Source organism: Mytilus edulis, chromosome 4 (genome assembly GCF_963676685.1).
Source record: "Mytilus edulis chromosome 4, xbMytEdul2.2, whole genome shotgun sequence".
Classification (NCBI taxonomy): Eukaryota; Metazoa; Mollusca; class Bivalvia; order Mytilida; family Mytilidae; genus Mytilus; species Mytilus edulis.
The window spans coordinates 55,031,406-55,049,525 of NC_092347.1; the positions used below are offsets into that span (position 1 = coordinate 55,031,406).

Genomic DNA, 18,120 nt, shown 5'->3' on the forward strand with positions numbered 1-18,120 from the left:
TTTAGGTCTTTCACTTTTCCGTGGATAGACCTATTGGTTTGGTTCTGATAATTAGTTTTTTGATTTTTTTTTCTTCCGCTTATGTTTTTTGTGCTGTATTTTTTGTTTCAAAAGATGTTGCTGTTTTGTATATGATTTCATACAGCCTATACAATTCTAAAGGGACCCTGTTTAACAGAACATTTTTCTTTGTAAGAGTTATCTCCCCAAACACTGTTTTTCTTGTGATGAAATCTCCTGTGCAACCGTAAAAGAAGGCAACAAATTATTTTTTTTAAATCATGTAAACTGCTCGTTATATTCTCAGGAAGTTACGTTTTATTTTGACCGAAGCGTTACGAAGACTCAATATGAGTGTTTTTCCCCTTTATGTTTTTGAAATAAGTGATATGTATTTGTAATCTCTAAACCATAAGTGGTAGAGACCTATGGTTTTGATATGGGGTACTTGGTACACTAAAAGAAAAATTAGGTCAATATTAAAGCTCAAGGTCATGTTCTTAATTTTGATTTTGGCTTGATATTTCTTTTTATCAGAAGCCATATAAGAGATCGTCAAAATATCCGACATGTCGGTACACATCTTCTTAAACGGGTACTTTGACAGAAAAATGAAGTACATTTTACTTTTTCAGTAAATACTTCTTCTATTGATAAATGACTGAACGTTTTGTGCATATCTAAATATTTTCACCCATGTTGAAAGATGTGTATAGTATCAAATCATAAAAATACAAATTGTTTAGTCTCTAGGAAATCTTGTAAGATGTCCGCTGCTATTTTTGCTATAAAGGTGCAATTTGGGTACTCGGTGCAATTTGGGTACCGTTACGTTATAAATATACTTTTGAAATCAGTGTCCAGTAAACTAACTGATTTTTTTCAAACAAGAAGTAACAAATTATCACCCTTATTTTAACCTTACATAAAATTGAGAATGGAAATGGGGAATGTGCCAAAGAGACAACAACCCGACCATAGAAAAAAACAACAGCAGAAGGTCACCAACAGGTCTTCAATGTAGCGAGAAATTCCCGCACCCGGAGGCGTCTTTCAACTGGCCCCTAAACAAATATATACTAGTTCAGTGATAATTAACGCCATACTAATTCAAATTGTACACAAGAAACTAAAATTAACATAATACAAGACTAACAAAGGCCAGAGGCTCCTGACTTGGGACATGCGCAAAAATGCGGCGGGGTTAAACATGTTTGTGAGATCTCAACCCTCCCCCTATACCTCTAGCCAATGTAGAAAAGTAAACGCATAACAATACGCACATTAAAATTCAGTTCAAGAGAAGTCCGAGTCTGATGTCAAAAGATGTAACCAAAGAAAATAAACAAAATGACAATAATACATAAATAGACTACTAGCAGTTAACTGACATGCCAGCTCCAGACTTCAAATAAACTGACTGAAAGATTATGATTTCATCATATGAACATTAGGCACAATCCTTCCCGTTACGGGTTTAGTATCATACCATCATAACATATATGAGAAGAACATAACCCGTGTCATGCTAACAACTGTTTTTTGAATAAATGTGTTTAGTTCCGATGCAAAGACCCTATAAGTGAATCAATATTAACGCCAAAATATGCAATCTTTAATGACCTGACAACAGTATTGTAACTATATCCCTTCTTAATAAGTCTATTCAAAGGTTTTGTTAGTTTTTGAGGTGAATACTGACACCTTTGTGCGTTATAAAAAATATTTCCATAAAAAATTGGATGTGAAATACCTGAATGTATAGAAACAATATATTTTTGGAACCAGCTCACTGTTAGCTATCATCTGACACTGGAAATGACATTCTAAAATCGATTTTTATATTTTCATTTTCAAAATGCATGTTCTTAAATATGGAAAGACCTTCAATTGTTCTCTGAAGAACTGGTTTTTAATTATATGTGTTTTCGTTTCACTTCTTTTATCTTTTTTTTACTTATAACTTTTGAAAGAAATTGTTAACGACTTAGATTAAAAGTTCTGAATCTTTTGTCAAAAGTGATTGGTGGATTAAAAGAAAAGAAACAACAGAAATAGCAAACGTTTATGTTTTATTCTCTGATGGGTTTTTTTTTCAAACCATCTTCGATGCTTCATAACGATAACACATCATAACTCAAGTTTCGATTTAAAGTAGTAGATTACTATCTTGACACCAATATCTCATCAAATAATACTTAATGGCGAAGCATGGTCAATATCACTTATTTTAATTTACTTCTAAATAATCATCTAATTCCTACATGACTAAATTTGTTTACTAATTAAACATTTGAAAATCATAATATGGATTTCCCTAGAAAAGCAAATAAAGGAACAGCGAATTTGTATTTATTGTAATCCACAGAAATTGTTCTATGTAAATATATTCGCAGAAAAAAAAACTTTCAATACTTGTTTTTTTTTATCAATTTTAGGTTTATGGTTAACTCAAAACTTTTCTATTAACCGATTACACTGTCACCAAGGACAAAAACTATACAAATTGTTTGCTACAATTAGAGTAATATATAGCCTTTGTATAACTGATAAGTCAAATCCAGTGCATGGTTCATTTATGCTTGCTCTCTGTGTTCCATCTCATAGAGACATAGCTTGGGAATGTTACCAGTAGATATACATATGCATATTGTTTACATTTAAATCTGTGGTAACCCTTCATTCGAGGTAGGGGTAGTTAAGAACATTAGTGTTAGTTTAAACTCTGAACAGTTCAGAGCATATAAAAGTTGAAAATATGCCGCACAGCCCTATATTTTGACCTTTGAAAAAAATTGTAGTGGATATGAACTTTCTTTTCTAGGATAAGATTTTTTTCAAAACTTCATAGTAAAAGTGGTACAGTTTTAGCCGTAAAAGGACTTCCTATGGGAAATTGCATTGTCAATATTTACAGAAATGCAACCTATAAGTGAATTTGTGAGATTCATAAATGTTAAGTTAACTGTATTCTTCTTATTTGACAACTTTATCTTGTCATATATCTTTATATAGACAAGTACTTCTAAAATTTCAATGTGTTGAGAAAAATGATTCTGAATGAAAATTTACAAGACATTTGTTCTTTGTTGTTTTATGGATTAACACAATAACATTAATTCATCATAGATACACAGATTAAAATTATATAAGCAGGACCAGTCTCTCCCTTACACATGACTTATTAGTCACACTAAGATAAAGAAAGATAAAAAAAAAAAAAAAAACGCCAAATAAAACGCAATCTATTCATAATGTAGCTAATACATAATATTTTGAATTTTTTTATATATTTAGTACGAAATCAGTAATATATGTAAAGGCAAATATCCAAATAAGATCATACGATGTTTATACTTGTTGAGTATTTGTAATATTATACATGTAGCAGCCAATAAATAGATATAATGTTTTGTTATTATGTTTTATAGTGTCGAACTCTAGTGTTTTAAAATTTTTACAATATTGAATATAAATTAAATTTATCATATATTATCTAGCAATGTTTAAATACGTTGGATACAGGAATACTAGGGCCTTTAGAAGTGTATAAAAAAAACCTAAAATCACAAAAAATACTGAACTCCGAGGAAAATTCCCAACGGAAAGTCCCTAATCAAATGGCACAATCAAAAGATTAAATACATCAAACGAATGGACAACAACTGTCATTTTCAAATTTTCAAATTAAAGATCTGAGCATTACCAAGAAAGTCCAAATGTCTAAAGTAGAAAAACTTACCTCGCATCGTGAACTTATTCAAAACAAGTTCTCTAAATAAAAAATTATGAAAAGTTGTTTTATTTACTTTATACTTGGTGTGTTTGGTTTAACGTCATGTATAATAGACAGACGGAAACAAGCTATGCTAGATTGTTTTTAGTCACTTGTAGACATAAAAGTGGAGCAAAATATACCAGAGGGACAGTCAAACTAATAGATCGAAAATAAACGCCATGGCTAAAATTGAAAAAAGACAATCAGACAAATAATAGTACACAAGACAAAACATAGAAAACTAAAGACTAAGCAATACGAACCCCACGAAAACTAGGGGTGATCTTAGATGCTCCGGAAGGGTAAGTAGATCCTGCTCCACATGTGACACCCGTCGTGTTTCTCATGTTATTACAAACTTGGTTATTAGTCTAATTCGATAGGCCACATTATTGGGAAGGGAAGGGGATTGTAATTACGGCGTAAGGAACATATCCGATATCATCTGTGAAACGGTCATCCCATAACTGTCAACCAACTCGTGATGGCGTCCGTAAAATTTAAAATGGGATGAGTTTTACAAACATAACAAAATTGTCTCTAATGGTCGATTTCCTGTTTAAAAACTACCAAACACATGTTGAATCTGACTATTATATTAAGTTCCTTTTGTTCACATATCGTTTATCAGGTATTAAGGTACATCCTTGGCTTTCAATTTTTTTTTAGAGTTCCACGTTCTCGATAAAGGCAGTTCTGTAAAAGCGCTTCGGACGCATCAACTTATAAAGATCTTTTTTACTGTGACATTTCTGCTAATAAAACATTCAATTTTTAACAGTTAAAAACAGATTTTCCACCAAAAGCATAAATTAACCTAGTCGTATTTTACAAAAATTAAGATTTTTAATGATGCTTTACTGCAGACCGGGGGTAATTAAAGATGCAATTGAAATTAATTACAATTGTGAAAGTAATTCAATGTAATGTGTAATTGAGCATATTTTTAATTACAAGTAATTGAAAGTCATGAATTACATTGCCTTTTTGTCATGTAACTATGAATTACTTTTCAATTACTTTGAATTACATTTAAATAATTGCATAAAATTGAAATTCAAAAGATTTTGGCTCTTCTCTGTTTATGTGTTACATATTTGATTTTCGTTCATTTTTGTACATAAATAAAGCCGTTAGTGTTCTCGTTTTGAATTGTTTTACATTCTCATTTCGGGGCCTTTAGTAGCTGACTATGTGGTATGGGCTTGGCTCATTGTTGAAGGCCGTACGGTGTCCTATAGTTGTTAAATTCTGTGTCTTTTTTTTTTGTCCCTTGTGGAGAGTTGTCACATTGACAATCATACCACATCTTCTTTTTTATATAGAAAGTTGTGTTTACGATTCCTTTTTTTGTAAAGAAAACAAAAACAAAACCACAAACAACCTATCTTTAACGAGAAGATGAAGTTGATCTTTTAATTTTTAGAATGGGGAAAACTTCCTTCTTGAAGTAGATTGACAATGTGAAATTTATTTTGAAACCTGAATGAAATGACAAAACAATGTATCAAAAGTAAGGATATATAGAAATAAAAATAATCAAAGTACAAAAGTCAACGAAATATAATTTAACTATATGATTAGTTTATTTACAACCACTGGGTCGATGCCACTGCTGGTGGGGTTTTAATTCTCATAGGGTATCACCAGCCAAGCAGTCAGCACTTCTGTGTTGACTGTTGTTATTATTGATATGTTCATAATTATAAATTAACTGTTAGCAAAACTTCAAGTTTTTAAAATACTAAGGATTTTTTACCTCAGGAATAGATAACCTTAGCTGTGTTTTGGCAAAACTTTTAGGAATGTTTGGTCCTCAATGCTCTTCAACTTCGTATTTATATTAAATTGTGGTCCTGGTACCTTTGATAACTATTATTTTGCCTTTTTAACACTTTTTTATTCGAGCGTTACAGAGGAGTCTTTTATAGACGGACCGCGCATCTGGTGTATATATAAGATATAAATCCTGATTTTTTTATAACATGTAGTTTTTGATTAAAAAATTACAAACAGTCTACCCTCTCGGTCTTAATGATAATATCATGGGAATTGGTAATATATCTAGAACTGATTCCGTTAACATTTTGGATATAGTTTCTAAAACTGTTCGTAAAAACCGTTCTCACGGCCGTAGAACAAATCGCAATCAAAGAAAATTTCGGACTAATCATACCAATATTTCGGACCTAATTTCTATTTCAAAAAACAACGGAAGACATTATCTGTTAACAAAACTCTGTTCATTACCGGTTAATAAGTTAAATAAAATTTTGGAGGATTGCAACACAATTTCATATAGCAGTCCTAAGTATGAAATTGTTCAAATTATTATGGCATATTGTTATTTTAAACTATTTCCCAAAATTGATCGCCCTGAAGATCATAAAAAAACATTTTATTAAAATAAAGTATGTAAATAAAGGTTTTGATTTTGTAAATATTGCCGGTATATTTAACGACCATTCTGTTAAAGAACAAATACCTATATATTTTGACAATACTGAGCTACCTCTTATTTGTTATATTTACAAGAAATCTACCCGGAAATTTGTGTTTAATTATAGTCAACTGTGTAAAGATGTTAATATCAGTGAAAATACACCTACTTCATGTAATTGTAGTACCTCCGAATATATTTATGGACCCATTTCCCATGTTATAACCTGAGATCTTAACATCGTTCAAGACCGAGAGTTAAAATCATTCCTCAGTAAAGGACCTAAATATCGTCCCCCGTCAATTATTAATTGGAATGATTGTCGTAATATCATCCACGACTCACTCCATACTTACTGTATGAAATGGATAAAACGGGAAAAAGCTGACAGAAAATCTTTGGACTCTTTTTTTAATTCAGTAATGAAGATAGTTGATATACGTATTCAACATTTTAAAGAACATTTTACTATTAACAATAACCACAAAAAAACCTATTTCTCGTATCAAACATAAACTAAAAGAAATAGCCATGAAATTTGTTTTTTGTCCCGGCCGATAAAGCTGCTAATAACATTATTATTGTTTGACGTAAATTTTACATTGAGGTTCTGAAAAAAGAAATCACCAATTCACCAACATTCCAACTGACTCCATTTTCAGAAAACGACATCTGTAACAAACATAAACTTTTAGCTACCGCTTTAATATGAGTTTGACTGTCCCTTTGGTATCTTTCGTCCCTCTTTTACAAGCAGAGCCAAATACAATGACAGTCCCAACTATGTACTGGCTTCCGAAGCTACACAAAACACCTTACAAATATAGATTTATTTCGTCTTCAAGCCATTGTTCCACTACTAAATTGTCTATTTTTCTTACCAGCACACTTGGTACAATTAAAAATCTGATAATAAATTGTTCAAATAAGGCCTTCGAAAATAGTGGAATTAATTACTTTTGGAGTGTCAAGAACTCTTTGGAAGTACTTGATAAATTGCATGCTTATATTGGTGATTTTGAATCTGTTCAAAGTTTTGATTTTTCTACCCTGTATACCACATTGCCTCACATTCTCATTAAGAAGAAATTCACACACCTAATTAAATGGGCATTTAAAAAGTCAGAATGTGAATATATATGTTCAAACTCTTTTAGGTCATTTTAGAGTAGCAATAAACAAAAAAAACTATGTCAATTGGACATGCTTTGATACTATATATGCCCTTGAATTTTTACTAGATAACATTTTTGTTCGCTTTGGGAATTCCATATATCGTCAGATTATCGGAATTCCAATGGGGACTAACTGTGCACCACTGATTGCGGACCTGTTTTTGTATTGCTATGAGTTACAATTTATGACAAAAATAAGCAAAGACCCATCGAAACCACATCTGATAAACAAATTTAATAATACTTTTAGATATTTGGATGATATTTTGGCTCTCAATAATGACGACTTCAGTATGTATATTAAAGAAATTTATCCTGCTGAACTTACTTTAAATAAAGCTAATACTAACAATGACCACTGTCCTTTCCTCGATCTTGATATCTATATCACTAACGGAAAGCTGAATACTAAAATTTATGATAAAAGAGATGATTTTTCATTTCCTATCGTTAATTATCCATTTTTAGATGGTGACGTTCCCTTGTCACCATCTTACGGTGTTTATATATCTCAACTTTTACGATTCGCTCGTGTATGTAACAATGTTTTAGATTTTAACGAAAGAAATTTATGTATTACTGAAAAATTATTACACCAGGGTTTTCGATATCACAAACTAGTCAAAACATTTACTAAATTTTATCATCGGTATAAGGACATCATTCGTAAATACAGCTCAACATGCAGACTTCTTATACGTTCAGGTATTTCACATCCAATTTTTTATGGAAATATTCTTTATAAAGCACAAAGGTGTCAGTATTCACCTCAAAAACTAACAAAACCTTTGAACAGACTTATTAAGAAGGGATATAGTTACGATACTGTTGTCAGGTCATTAAAGATTGCATATTTTGGCGTTAATATTGATTCACTTATAGGGTCTTTGCATCGGAACTAAACACATTTATTCAAAAACCAGTTGTTGGCATGACACGGGTTATGTTCTTCTCATATATTTTATGATGGTATGATACTAAACCCCTAACGGGAAAGATTGTGCCTGATGTTCATATGATGAAATCATAATCTTTCAGTCAGTTTAATTGAAGTCTGGAGCTGGCAGGTCAGTTAACTGCTTGTAGTCTGTTGTTATTTATGTATTATTGTCATTTTGTTTATTTTCTTTGGTTACATCTTCTGACATCAGACTCGGACTTCTCTTGGACTGAATTTTAATGTGCGTATTGTTATGCGTTTACTTTTCTACATTGGCTAGAGGTATAGGGGGAGGGTTGAGATCTCACAAACATGTTTACCCCGCCGCATTTGTGCGCCTGTCGCAAGTCAGGAGCCTCTGGCCTTTGTTAGTCTTGTATTATTTTTATTTTAGTTTCTTGTGTACAATTTGGAAATTAGTATGGCGTTAATTATCACTGAACTAGTATATATTTGTTTAGGGGCCAGCTGAAGGACGTCTCCGGGTGCGGGAATTTCTCGCTACATTCAAGACCTGTTGGTGACCTTCTGCTGTTGTTTATTTGTATGGTCGGGTTGTTGTCTCTTTGGCACATTCCCCATTTCCATTCTCAATTTTATTAAAAGGTATATATTTGTTTACACTGCATAAAAAACTATTATAAAAAAATCAAGTTATATCATTAGTGATATCAAAAGGATACACAAATATCTTTTTGGATCAAGATATGAAGAAATAGCGAAAACAGATGATGAGTTATCTGATATCGGTCAAACGAATAAATAACAATCAATATTGTCTTCTAAAATGAATATTGAAAGAACAATATCAAGCATATTATAAACAGAAAATAAGAGTGTTTTACCTATATAAAGTTTTAATAAAGTAACTAAAAATCAACTGAATAAAACAGTTCTACATGAAGCATGCATTTAGAATGTTCGCAGTTACTAAGAGCAAACTCATTCTGATGACATTATATTAATGAATTAAGATAATCTCCCTAATCATTCGAGTTTCTTTAGTAACGTAAAAACTCGTTTTTATGTGCAGTTGTATACAATTTTTCGGTAAGACACACAAATATATTTTCTTTTAAAATCATTTCACTGACATCGTTTTCTATAAAAGAGGGACAAAAAATACCAAAGGGACTGTCAAACTCATAAATCTAAAACAAACTGAAAACGCCATGGCTAAAAATGAAAACGACAAAAAATCCGTTAAATAGTCATAGATTTTACAGCTTTATCATACAATATAACTTCTGGGATAGAAAATTAGATTTTAATTGATAAACTTTAAAAAGGAATATGAATTTGGTTAGAAAAGTTGGTATTCCAACCAGATACAAAGCCATGCAGTATTGTTTCTTCATATTATATTTGATATTATGTTTCTTAGAATAGGACTCGTGTTAAATAAAACATTTATTTCTACGAACAATGAGAAAATGGAACTTACCTTCTTCACTTGATCCTCCGTCGCCATCATACCTTTCTTTTGTTTGGTTTTTCATAGATTTTACAGCTTTATCATACAATTGAGAATTCTGCCATACTTCAAATAGTGCTTTAAATTCTGGAGCGCTAAAAGGAGAGTTTTCGAATCTACTTTTTCTGATTGGATTTCTGTTACAAACTGTAACACTTGGAAACTCCATCTTCTGAATAGATTTGAGTTCTATTTTCACCTCATAAGGATAACTTAGGTACTTCTCAAACAACCAAAAACACTGGATACATAACCAGGACAACATTGCTAACACCAATATCAGCCAGACTATTTGTTTGAAAATATTACCAGCTTTGCAAATTTTTGTCAAAGCCGTAAAACTCGTTTCTGATATAAAAATGTCAAATCTTTCTTTCACTGTTAAACTTCTGTCCTTTTCAATTTGCTCTTCCAGCATTGCTCTGAATTTGTTTTTCGATTTTGAAACAAAAGCTATTGTTGGTATTGGATTCACCTTATCCACAACCGGTGAAGGAGGCTTGTTGCTACTGTTTGTTCTTATTCTCATTTTGCTGACGTTAATTTTCTTTACTTTCGATTTCTTTGAAGACATCAATATTAAAGGTAAGATTGGTCCACCTTTTTCAGTAAAATAAACTCAAACATTTGTACTGTGTTCAATCCATCTACGGAAAATTGGTGAGGATACAGTTGTTGAATGTCATCAGGTAAAATGATGATATTTCAAAAGAACTCAAAGTTTTAATACCGGAATTAATTACATCGTTTGTTTACTTAAGTATAAATCAATCTTTCATTGGAAAAGTCATTAGGCAAATGTAAAATCTGGTACCTTCGATTTTAATATACCGTCATAGGGTCATGTGATATTTAATGTCGTCAATATTGTCTACAATTAAAACTTATTAATGGATTGAAATCATGAATTACCTGTTTGATATATTTCAAAAAGAATAAAGTCAATCTCACCATTTACAGAAACTTGGGGCAGTATTACCTAGACCAAACCTTTTCTTCGCAAGAAATCGTCGAACACATAGTAAAATATGCGAAATGAAACCCATCATTTTCATTTCATTATTATCTTTGAAACTGATCGAGTTTAGATTTTTTGTTTTATTGGTAATGGAAAGCTACCAATAGTAAAATGCATTCAAAAACAAAGCAACAATTCGATAATAATTCGAAAAAACAACAACATATGAAGTTCCAGACTTAGATGTTTATTGGCTTTAAACATGGATGGACTGCATAGATTACGGTGCTTGTTTTTCGATATTTAGTTATTTGTGGTTTATGGAATACATGTTGGTTGTTTTTGCTTTCATTATTATAAAAAAAGAAGATGTGGTATGATTGCCAATGCGACAACTATCCACAAAAGACCAAAATGACAAAGACATTAACAACTATAGGTCACCGTACGGCCTTCAACAATGAGCAAAGCCCATACCGCATAGTCAGCTATAATAGGCCCGATAAGACCATGTAAAACAATTCAAACGAGAAAACTAACGGCCTTATTTATGTAAAAACAAATAAACGAAAAACAAATATGTGACACATAAACAAACGACAACCACTGAATTACAGGCTCCTGACTTGGGACAGGCACATACATAAATAATGTGGCGGGGTTAAACATGTTAGCGGGATCCCAACCCTCCCCTAACTTGGGACAGTGGTATTACAGTACAACATAATAACAAACTATAAAAATCAGTTGAAAAAAGCTTAACTCATCAGATGGACAAAAATACAAGTGGACGTGGCCGGGTAAGCTGAATATCCTTCTTCGACCTCTGAGTACAGTCCCTTTGTAACTGATATGAAACATTTGGTATGTGCATTTAACTGTTTTAAGTCACGGAAGTGCATTTAACTTTACGCGGGTTTGCTTTTGTCTCAATAAATATTTGTATGTGCAGTGCTAGATGACTCGTTTTTTTTCTCTTTACTATTGGAAAGGTTGATGTATTTTTGCTGTCCTTATGGTTTCAATTTTAGCATCGTCTTACATTTGTATACGAAGTTTACTTTTGAGCATACCCTTTTTCATATCTTAAAACCATTGTCAGTAATAAAGGGTTTTGTTACATAAATGTGTTTTCGTATAGCATACATATACAAGAAAGGCGAAAGATATCAAAGAGGCATTTAAACTCATAGGTCGAACATAAACTAACATTAACGCAACACAGAAACTAAAGATCTAGCAACACGAACCCCGCAAGATAACAACACAAATGCTTAAAGTTAAAATATTACAAACATACTAATAGTTCTCTCCTTAAGAGCGTCTGTAAACTACGCACACTATCTTGAAAATCCTTATCATTGGCAACAGTTCTGTCAATATTCATTGAAGCCTTGCCCAAAACTTTGGTGCCACCATTAGTTGGTTGATAATATGGGTGTTTCGCAAAAATTGTAGAAAAGTTTCTTTAAATTACCGTCGTCCTTTTGTCTGTTTCGACTTTAACCGGCTATGAACAATAAACTCATACTAGATACCAGGGTTACATGTAAAATTGTGTACACAAGACGCGCGTTTCATCTTCAAAACACTCATCAGTGTCGCATTAATTACAACATGTTAAAGGGCAAATAATTAGCCTTGACCTTTCACCTTAGTTGCAATGAGCCAGCATGATATGCCTCTCTTTCAGGAATAAAATTCAAATATCGGTTCCTATTACTTATGAGTGCTTAACTACGCTTTGTTCGTTTGATTTTTCTTGGTTTTCCGAAACAAGCCAATAAATGATATGCTAGCCACTTCCAATTATAATTGGGGACACTTTTGAAAGTCAAGAGACAACCCAAATAAACATCACAATGACCATTCGCTTATGTAATGTAGAACACTTTGAAAGATATAGTTCTTTATATATTGTAAAAGCATTTTTATGTTGGAAAGGTATTGCTAATTAAAAGCTCGAACGTCATTTCGTGTGTGTTTAAAACGACGTTTATATGTTTATGATTTTAGATTTTCTATGTAATGTGCTATGGAAAGTGTAAACTATTTAATTTTTGTTGGTAATCACATTCAAATTATATTGACTGTCATTACGAATAATCTGCAGCAATGAATAACGTATATCGTGGTATAAGAAAGCAAAACCTTATGGTTAAGTTTTATGTATCAAGTGGTTGTCCTCACCCAACCACTTCTCTTGCCTTTACAAAGCCAGCTGCAGGTTATTCAGACTTTTTCTCGTTGTTGCATGTAGTTGCATATGTGTCTATTTTCTTTTTAGGTGGTAGGTGTATTTGTTGTTCTGTCTTAAAATATTTGGTAGAATCAACTATCTTTTTTTATGCATTTTGCAGAGATCAAAAACCATAGTAGTCAGTTTACTTTTATATTGACGCTATTTTAATATATGCACCGCGTCTCTATGTTAACTTAAAAAACACAATATAGTATGATTACCAATGTGAGAACTTTCCACCAGAGACTATAGACAATAGATCACAGTAAGGCTTAATACATAAGCAACACGACGGGTGCCACATGTGGAGCAGGATCTGCTTACCCTTCCGGAGCACCTGAGATCACCCCTAGTTTTTTTGGTGGGGTTCGTGTTGTTTATTCTTTAGTTTTCTATGTTGTGTCGTGTGTGCTGTTGTGTGTTTGTCTGTCTCATTTTTAGCCATGGCGTTGTCAGTTTGTTTTAGATTTATGAGTTTGACTGTCCCTTTGGTATCTTTTGTCCCTCTTTAATAACATTTTGTCTTTTCAACTCTGCTTTTGGCAACGAAAAAAATCCTATCAAGAATTCATCGTAAATCTTGATATCAAAATCTGGTCTATTGTGCTACTACTGTGGATTCATTTATTTTCGTGGATTGCTGAAAACTTGCATATGGTATATATTTTATTTCGTGGTTTTGCCAATCTCTGTATACAAAGCCTATTGAAATCATGTTATTCGTTGATCATTTGAATTTGTTGATTACCTGTACCCACGAAACCCACGAAAATTGGTATTTAACGAATAATAATGCATCCACAGTATCATTTTTGGTGATCATGTGCAAACAAAAATTTATTGTTAAGCCAATATTTATTTATTAAGACATCTTATTAATTTCAAAGAAATCAACATAATATTCCTTTAGCGGTTTTTATGACAAGCCAATAATAGGTAATCAAAAGTTAAATAGTTGATAATGAGAGGTTACCTAAGTAAACACTGAATTAAATTCCCTCATGTAAAGTTAATATTGATATCAATTGTTATATTGAAACAAACTTACATATTGGTATCTTTTAAATATGCATCCGACAATGGCTATATTATTACATTTTATTGGACACGGGAAAAATGACGATGTTTTTAAAATAAGACCGCAGTTACATAATGATGGCTTCAGATAGCTTCTTTAGGACATGTATAATTTTTCTGATATTATTAAAATCCATTTTCGTCCGTTATATCTTATGAAAGTGAAGGCAGAAAGTTTGTTTACGGGTTGAGCAGCTAATTGAGACATTTTTAATCTTTTTTATTTAAACTCATCTGACGATCTTCCTTCTCTCACAGTTAAAAACGTTTATTACTTCATTTAACGTTAAATGTATACAATACAGTTGTAAAATTTTAAACCATTTTACTCACTAATGAATCCGCACTGGGATTTCAAAGACGCACATAAAACAAAATTGTAACAGCGGGACACCCTTGAAATGACGTTTTAGGCATCGAAATGAGCAAAGTTTTTCATTAAAAAATAGACAAAGCACAAAATCATCTATGTAATTGATTTCTATGGTTATTTCCTTTCGAATGATATGCAGAACATGGATATTTGTTGTATAGGATAAGAGCTTGAATTAAAATAACCCGCCTTCTAACCCATATTTCCAAAGTGACACCAATATCGTGCGCAACGTCTATATAATAATATCATAAAAGCGAATCATTTAAGCTATTTCCTAGGTTCTTTTATATTACTCTTTGTACGTGTTGAAATGAGAATGAAGACGGAGAACATTTGTTCTCTAGTTTCAAATACATTTAAATATAATAAACAAAACCTAGCTATTTAAGCTATAATTTCAATATAGTATCAATATAAAAAAAATATTAGTGAGGAATAATGTCAATCTCCAAGCCAGGAACCAGTAGTTCAGTGGATGTTGTCTGTCGTCTTTGTTTTTCTTGAATTGTCGTAGGATAAATCAACTGTTTATTTTCTCTTCGTTTACTTAAAATTTTCTGGTACAGGGCCTTTTAAAGATTACTACATGGTCGTATGTGTCTCACTTATTGTTTAAAAAAATGTTTTGTTTTTTATTTTGTACATTTTGTTCTTTTTGTCCAAGGTAAGATGTTCATTGCAAAACCTATCACATCTATTTATTTTTGCATTGATTCTCTAATGCTTACAGTCAAATGAAATGTTTCTTGAAATTATAATGTTATGGAAAAAAATTGATGCAATCCATGCATATATATTTGACTAAGTTCTGTATGTAAGTTCTTAATATTTTCTTATGAATCCAAAACGTATTTTCGAAAAAGAAATTATTCTTGATTGAAGCTTAAATAAACTTTCGATTTTGTCGAGTAATGACGAAGACTATCGGATCGTGACATGTATAACCCATGAACACAGAATCACGGAGCAAGTGGAAAATAAGTTGATTGATAGAGCGATGCTATTTATCTTTTTTTTTAATGCGTTCCCATTTGTTTAAAAAAAACTTTTCCATAACTATTGTTCAATGATGTATGAGCATTTAATCCGTTCTTTAAGAATCAATGATTCCAATAGACCTTCCAGGGCACTTTGTTTACAACTTTTGGTCACCATTTTCCCTAGCATTTTGGTGTGCTGTTGCCGATGTTTTATTCAGAGATTACGTAGTTAAGTAAAGTCAACAATTGTATATCGCTGTTCGAAATTCATAAATCGATTGAGAGAATACAAATCCAGCTTACAAACTAAAACCGAGGGAAACACATCAACTATAAGAGGAAAACAACAAAACAACAGAAACACTGAAGTGAACAAAAAACTAACGACAATGTAACACACAGAGAAACGAACTATAAGATAACAACCTAGTACAAGACATTCTAAGAAAAAAAGTTGGTCTACCTGGCTTTGTGGCTAGCCAAACCTCGCGCTTTTATAGCAATGTTAAATATAACACTAAAATGACAACATTACATGACAGGAATACAGTTCAAATAAATGTAAGAACATTCAGGACAGAGAAATACACAAATAACCAATACGATAGTACATTTCGACATGCTAACAACAGAACAAAAACGAACACGAAAAAACATCATAGGACATTACACAATAACAGCACTAGAACCACGAACTGTCTTTCACACAACTGGATCAAAGACACAAAAGTGACGTCATATGTAAATTTAAAAAAAAAATGATACAGTTCAAGATTAGGTTAGTATTTAAGGTCACTGCTTACGAACAAATGTCGGTGATATGGAGTACGGAAAGACAATAATTTAACAGCATAACACTTAAAGACCTTGAAAGAAAGTTTTTTTTTGCATGCAATTCAAGTTCACTTGTTTTATAGTAAAACTTAGCAATTCAATCCTGACTTAGGACATGTGCATAATATTGCAGCGGGTTAAAACGTTTAAAGAACCAACCTTCACGGCTTTTCTGAAACAGTAGTCTAACATAACAACATAGAAAACACACCATAAAATATCAACTGAAATGGCTTAACTCAATCAAAAGACTTATAAAAACAAGTGAACATGCACTCAACTTTTTATGTTTTCAATACATGAGTGTTTGTTTGTTTGTTTGTTTGTTTGTTTGTTAGGGTTTTGTCACATACATTTTTTCGTTATTATTCTTTGTATATCCATTTTTTAAGAGCAGTCAGACAAACAGCGCTCTTATTATTTTTCTTAATCCCAAAGTCCCAGTAATACACTCAACGAGGAGAAAACACACTCTCAACTCAATGCAAGCTTAGGACGCCCCTAGCAGCTGTTTGGAATTCTTTTCACACTAACAATCATCTCTGCTATTAGCACCAACAACAAAATCCTTTGAAGAGATCGTCCTAAATCTTGATAGCAGAATCCGGTTTATTGTGCTTCTGTCATCATGTGATGATCACGTGAAATCAAAACAGCTATTGTTCATCTATGATTCATGTAGTCTGACATCTTTTGCATCTTACCATGGTATTGAATTTGTGGTATTGTTATAACAACCCATTAATAGGTAATCATGAGTTTAATAGTTTTATAACAAACTAGAGACTAATTTAAGTAAACATCGAATTTAATGCCACCATATTTAGTTATTAGGGATAACAATAGTCTTTTATCATGAAACAAACTAACATACCGATATTTTTATTAAAATATATTTAATGGTTATTCGACAATGAATAAGAATAATACGATAAAAAGATGAGTACGCCATCCGAGACAACATTATGGTTACTTTTTGTGTTATATAAAATTGCACGAGGCTATCAGTATATTGGGTACGTAATTTTATGAGTTTGTTGTGAGCTTGATTGTGTTATGACTTATGAAATATTTATTTCAAGATCAAATGCATTTATATAATAAAAGTATAATTTTCACACACTCAGATATATAAATCTTTTTACAAGATGTTGCAGATACTTTTTTTAAGTATGTCTCTAGGTTCTTCATTTGATTCTGTTTACGTGATGCAATTAGAATAAAGTCGGAGAACATTTTCTCCAGTTTCAAATACACTTAAATACAATAAACAAAACTGAAATAATTTAGCTTAAATTTCACTCAAATATTAAGATAAGAAATATATTAAAACATTAATGTGGAATAATATGCCTGTCAAAAGGCAGGATCCTATAGTTTAGTAGATGTTGTCTGCTATGGGTGGTTGCAGCTCATTGTCGTTGTGTAAATCAATTCGTTGATTTTCTCTTTTTGTTTTTAAAATTTTGGTATACAAGGCATTTTTAAGATAACTACACGGTATGGCCGTATGATCTGGCTAATTGTAAACAAAATTAAACTGTTCACTTTTCGTCCTTTTGCCTATTATTAAATGTCAGCATAGCCAAACCTATCGCATATACTTCAAAGTTATTTTTAGTATCCAGGTGATGTCTTTGTTGATAGTGAGCCTAAGATATTTCCCTCTGACTACTGTCTACAGTTTACAATATGAGTTCATGGAGTGAGCAGGACGTCTAGTATTGTGTTCTGGTGTTCTTCCGTTTGGGATGTCGTTGATGTAGACCAGAAAGAGTAAGGGATCGCTAACAGTGCCCTGGGGTACTCCAGATACTATGTTACAAGGGTCAGACTTGTAATTTTT

General features: G+C 31.9%; 1 protein-coding gene across 1 annotated transcript in view; it reads right to left on the reverse strand.

Annotated features, from left to right (window-relative positions):
- LOC139519967 (acid-sensing ion channel 1A-like) overlaps window positions 1-10,603 on the reverse strand; it is a 32,665-nt gene extending 22,062 nt beyond the window's left edge. The window contains exon 1 of the mRNA XM_071312297.1: window positions 9,778-10,603. Coding sequence (XP_071168398.1) covers window positions 9,778-10,381 — 604 coding nt within the window. The 5' untranslated portion in view covers window positions 10,382-10,603. The remainder of the gene's footprint in view (window positions 1-9,777) is intronic.
- Window positions 10,604-18,120: the final 7,517 nt, after the last annotated feature.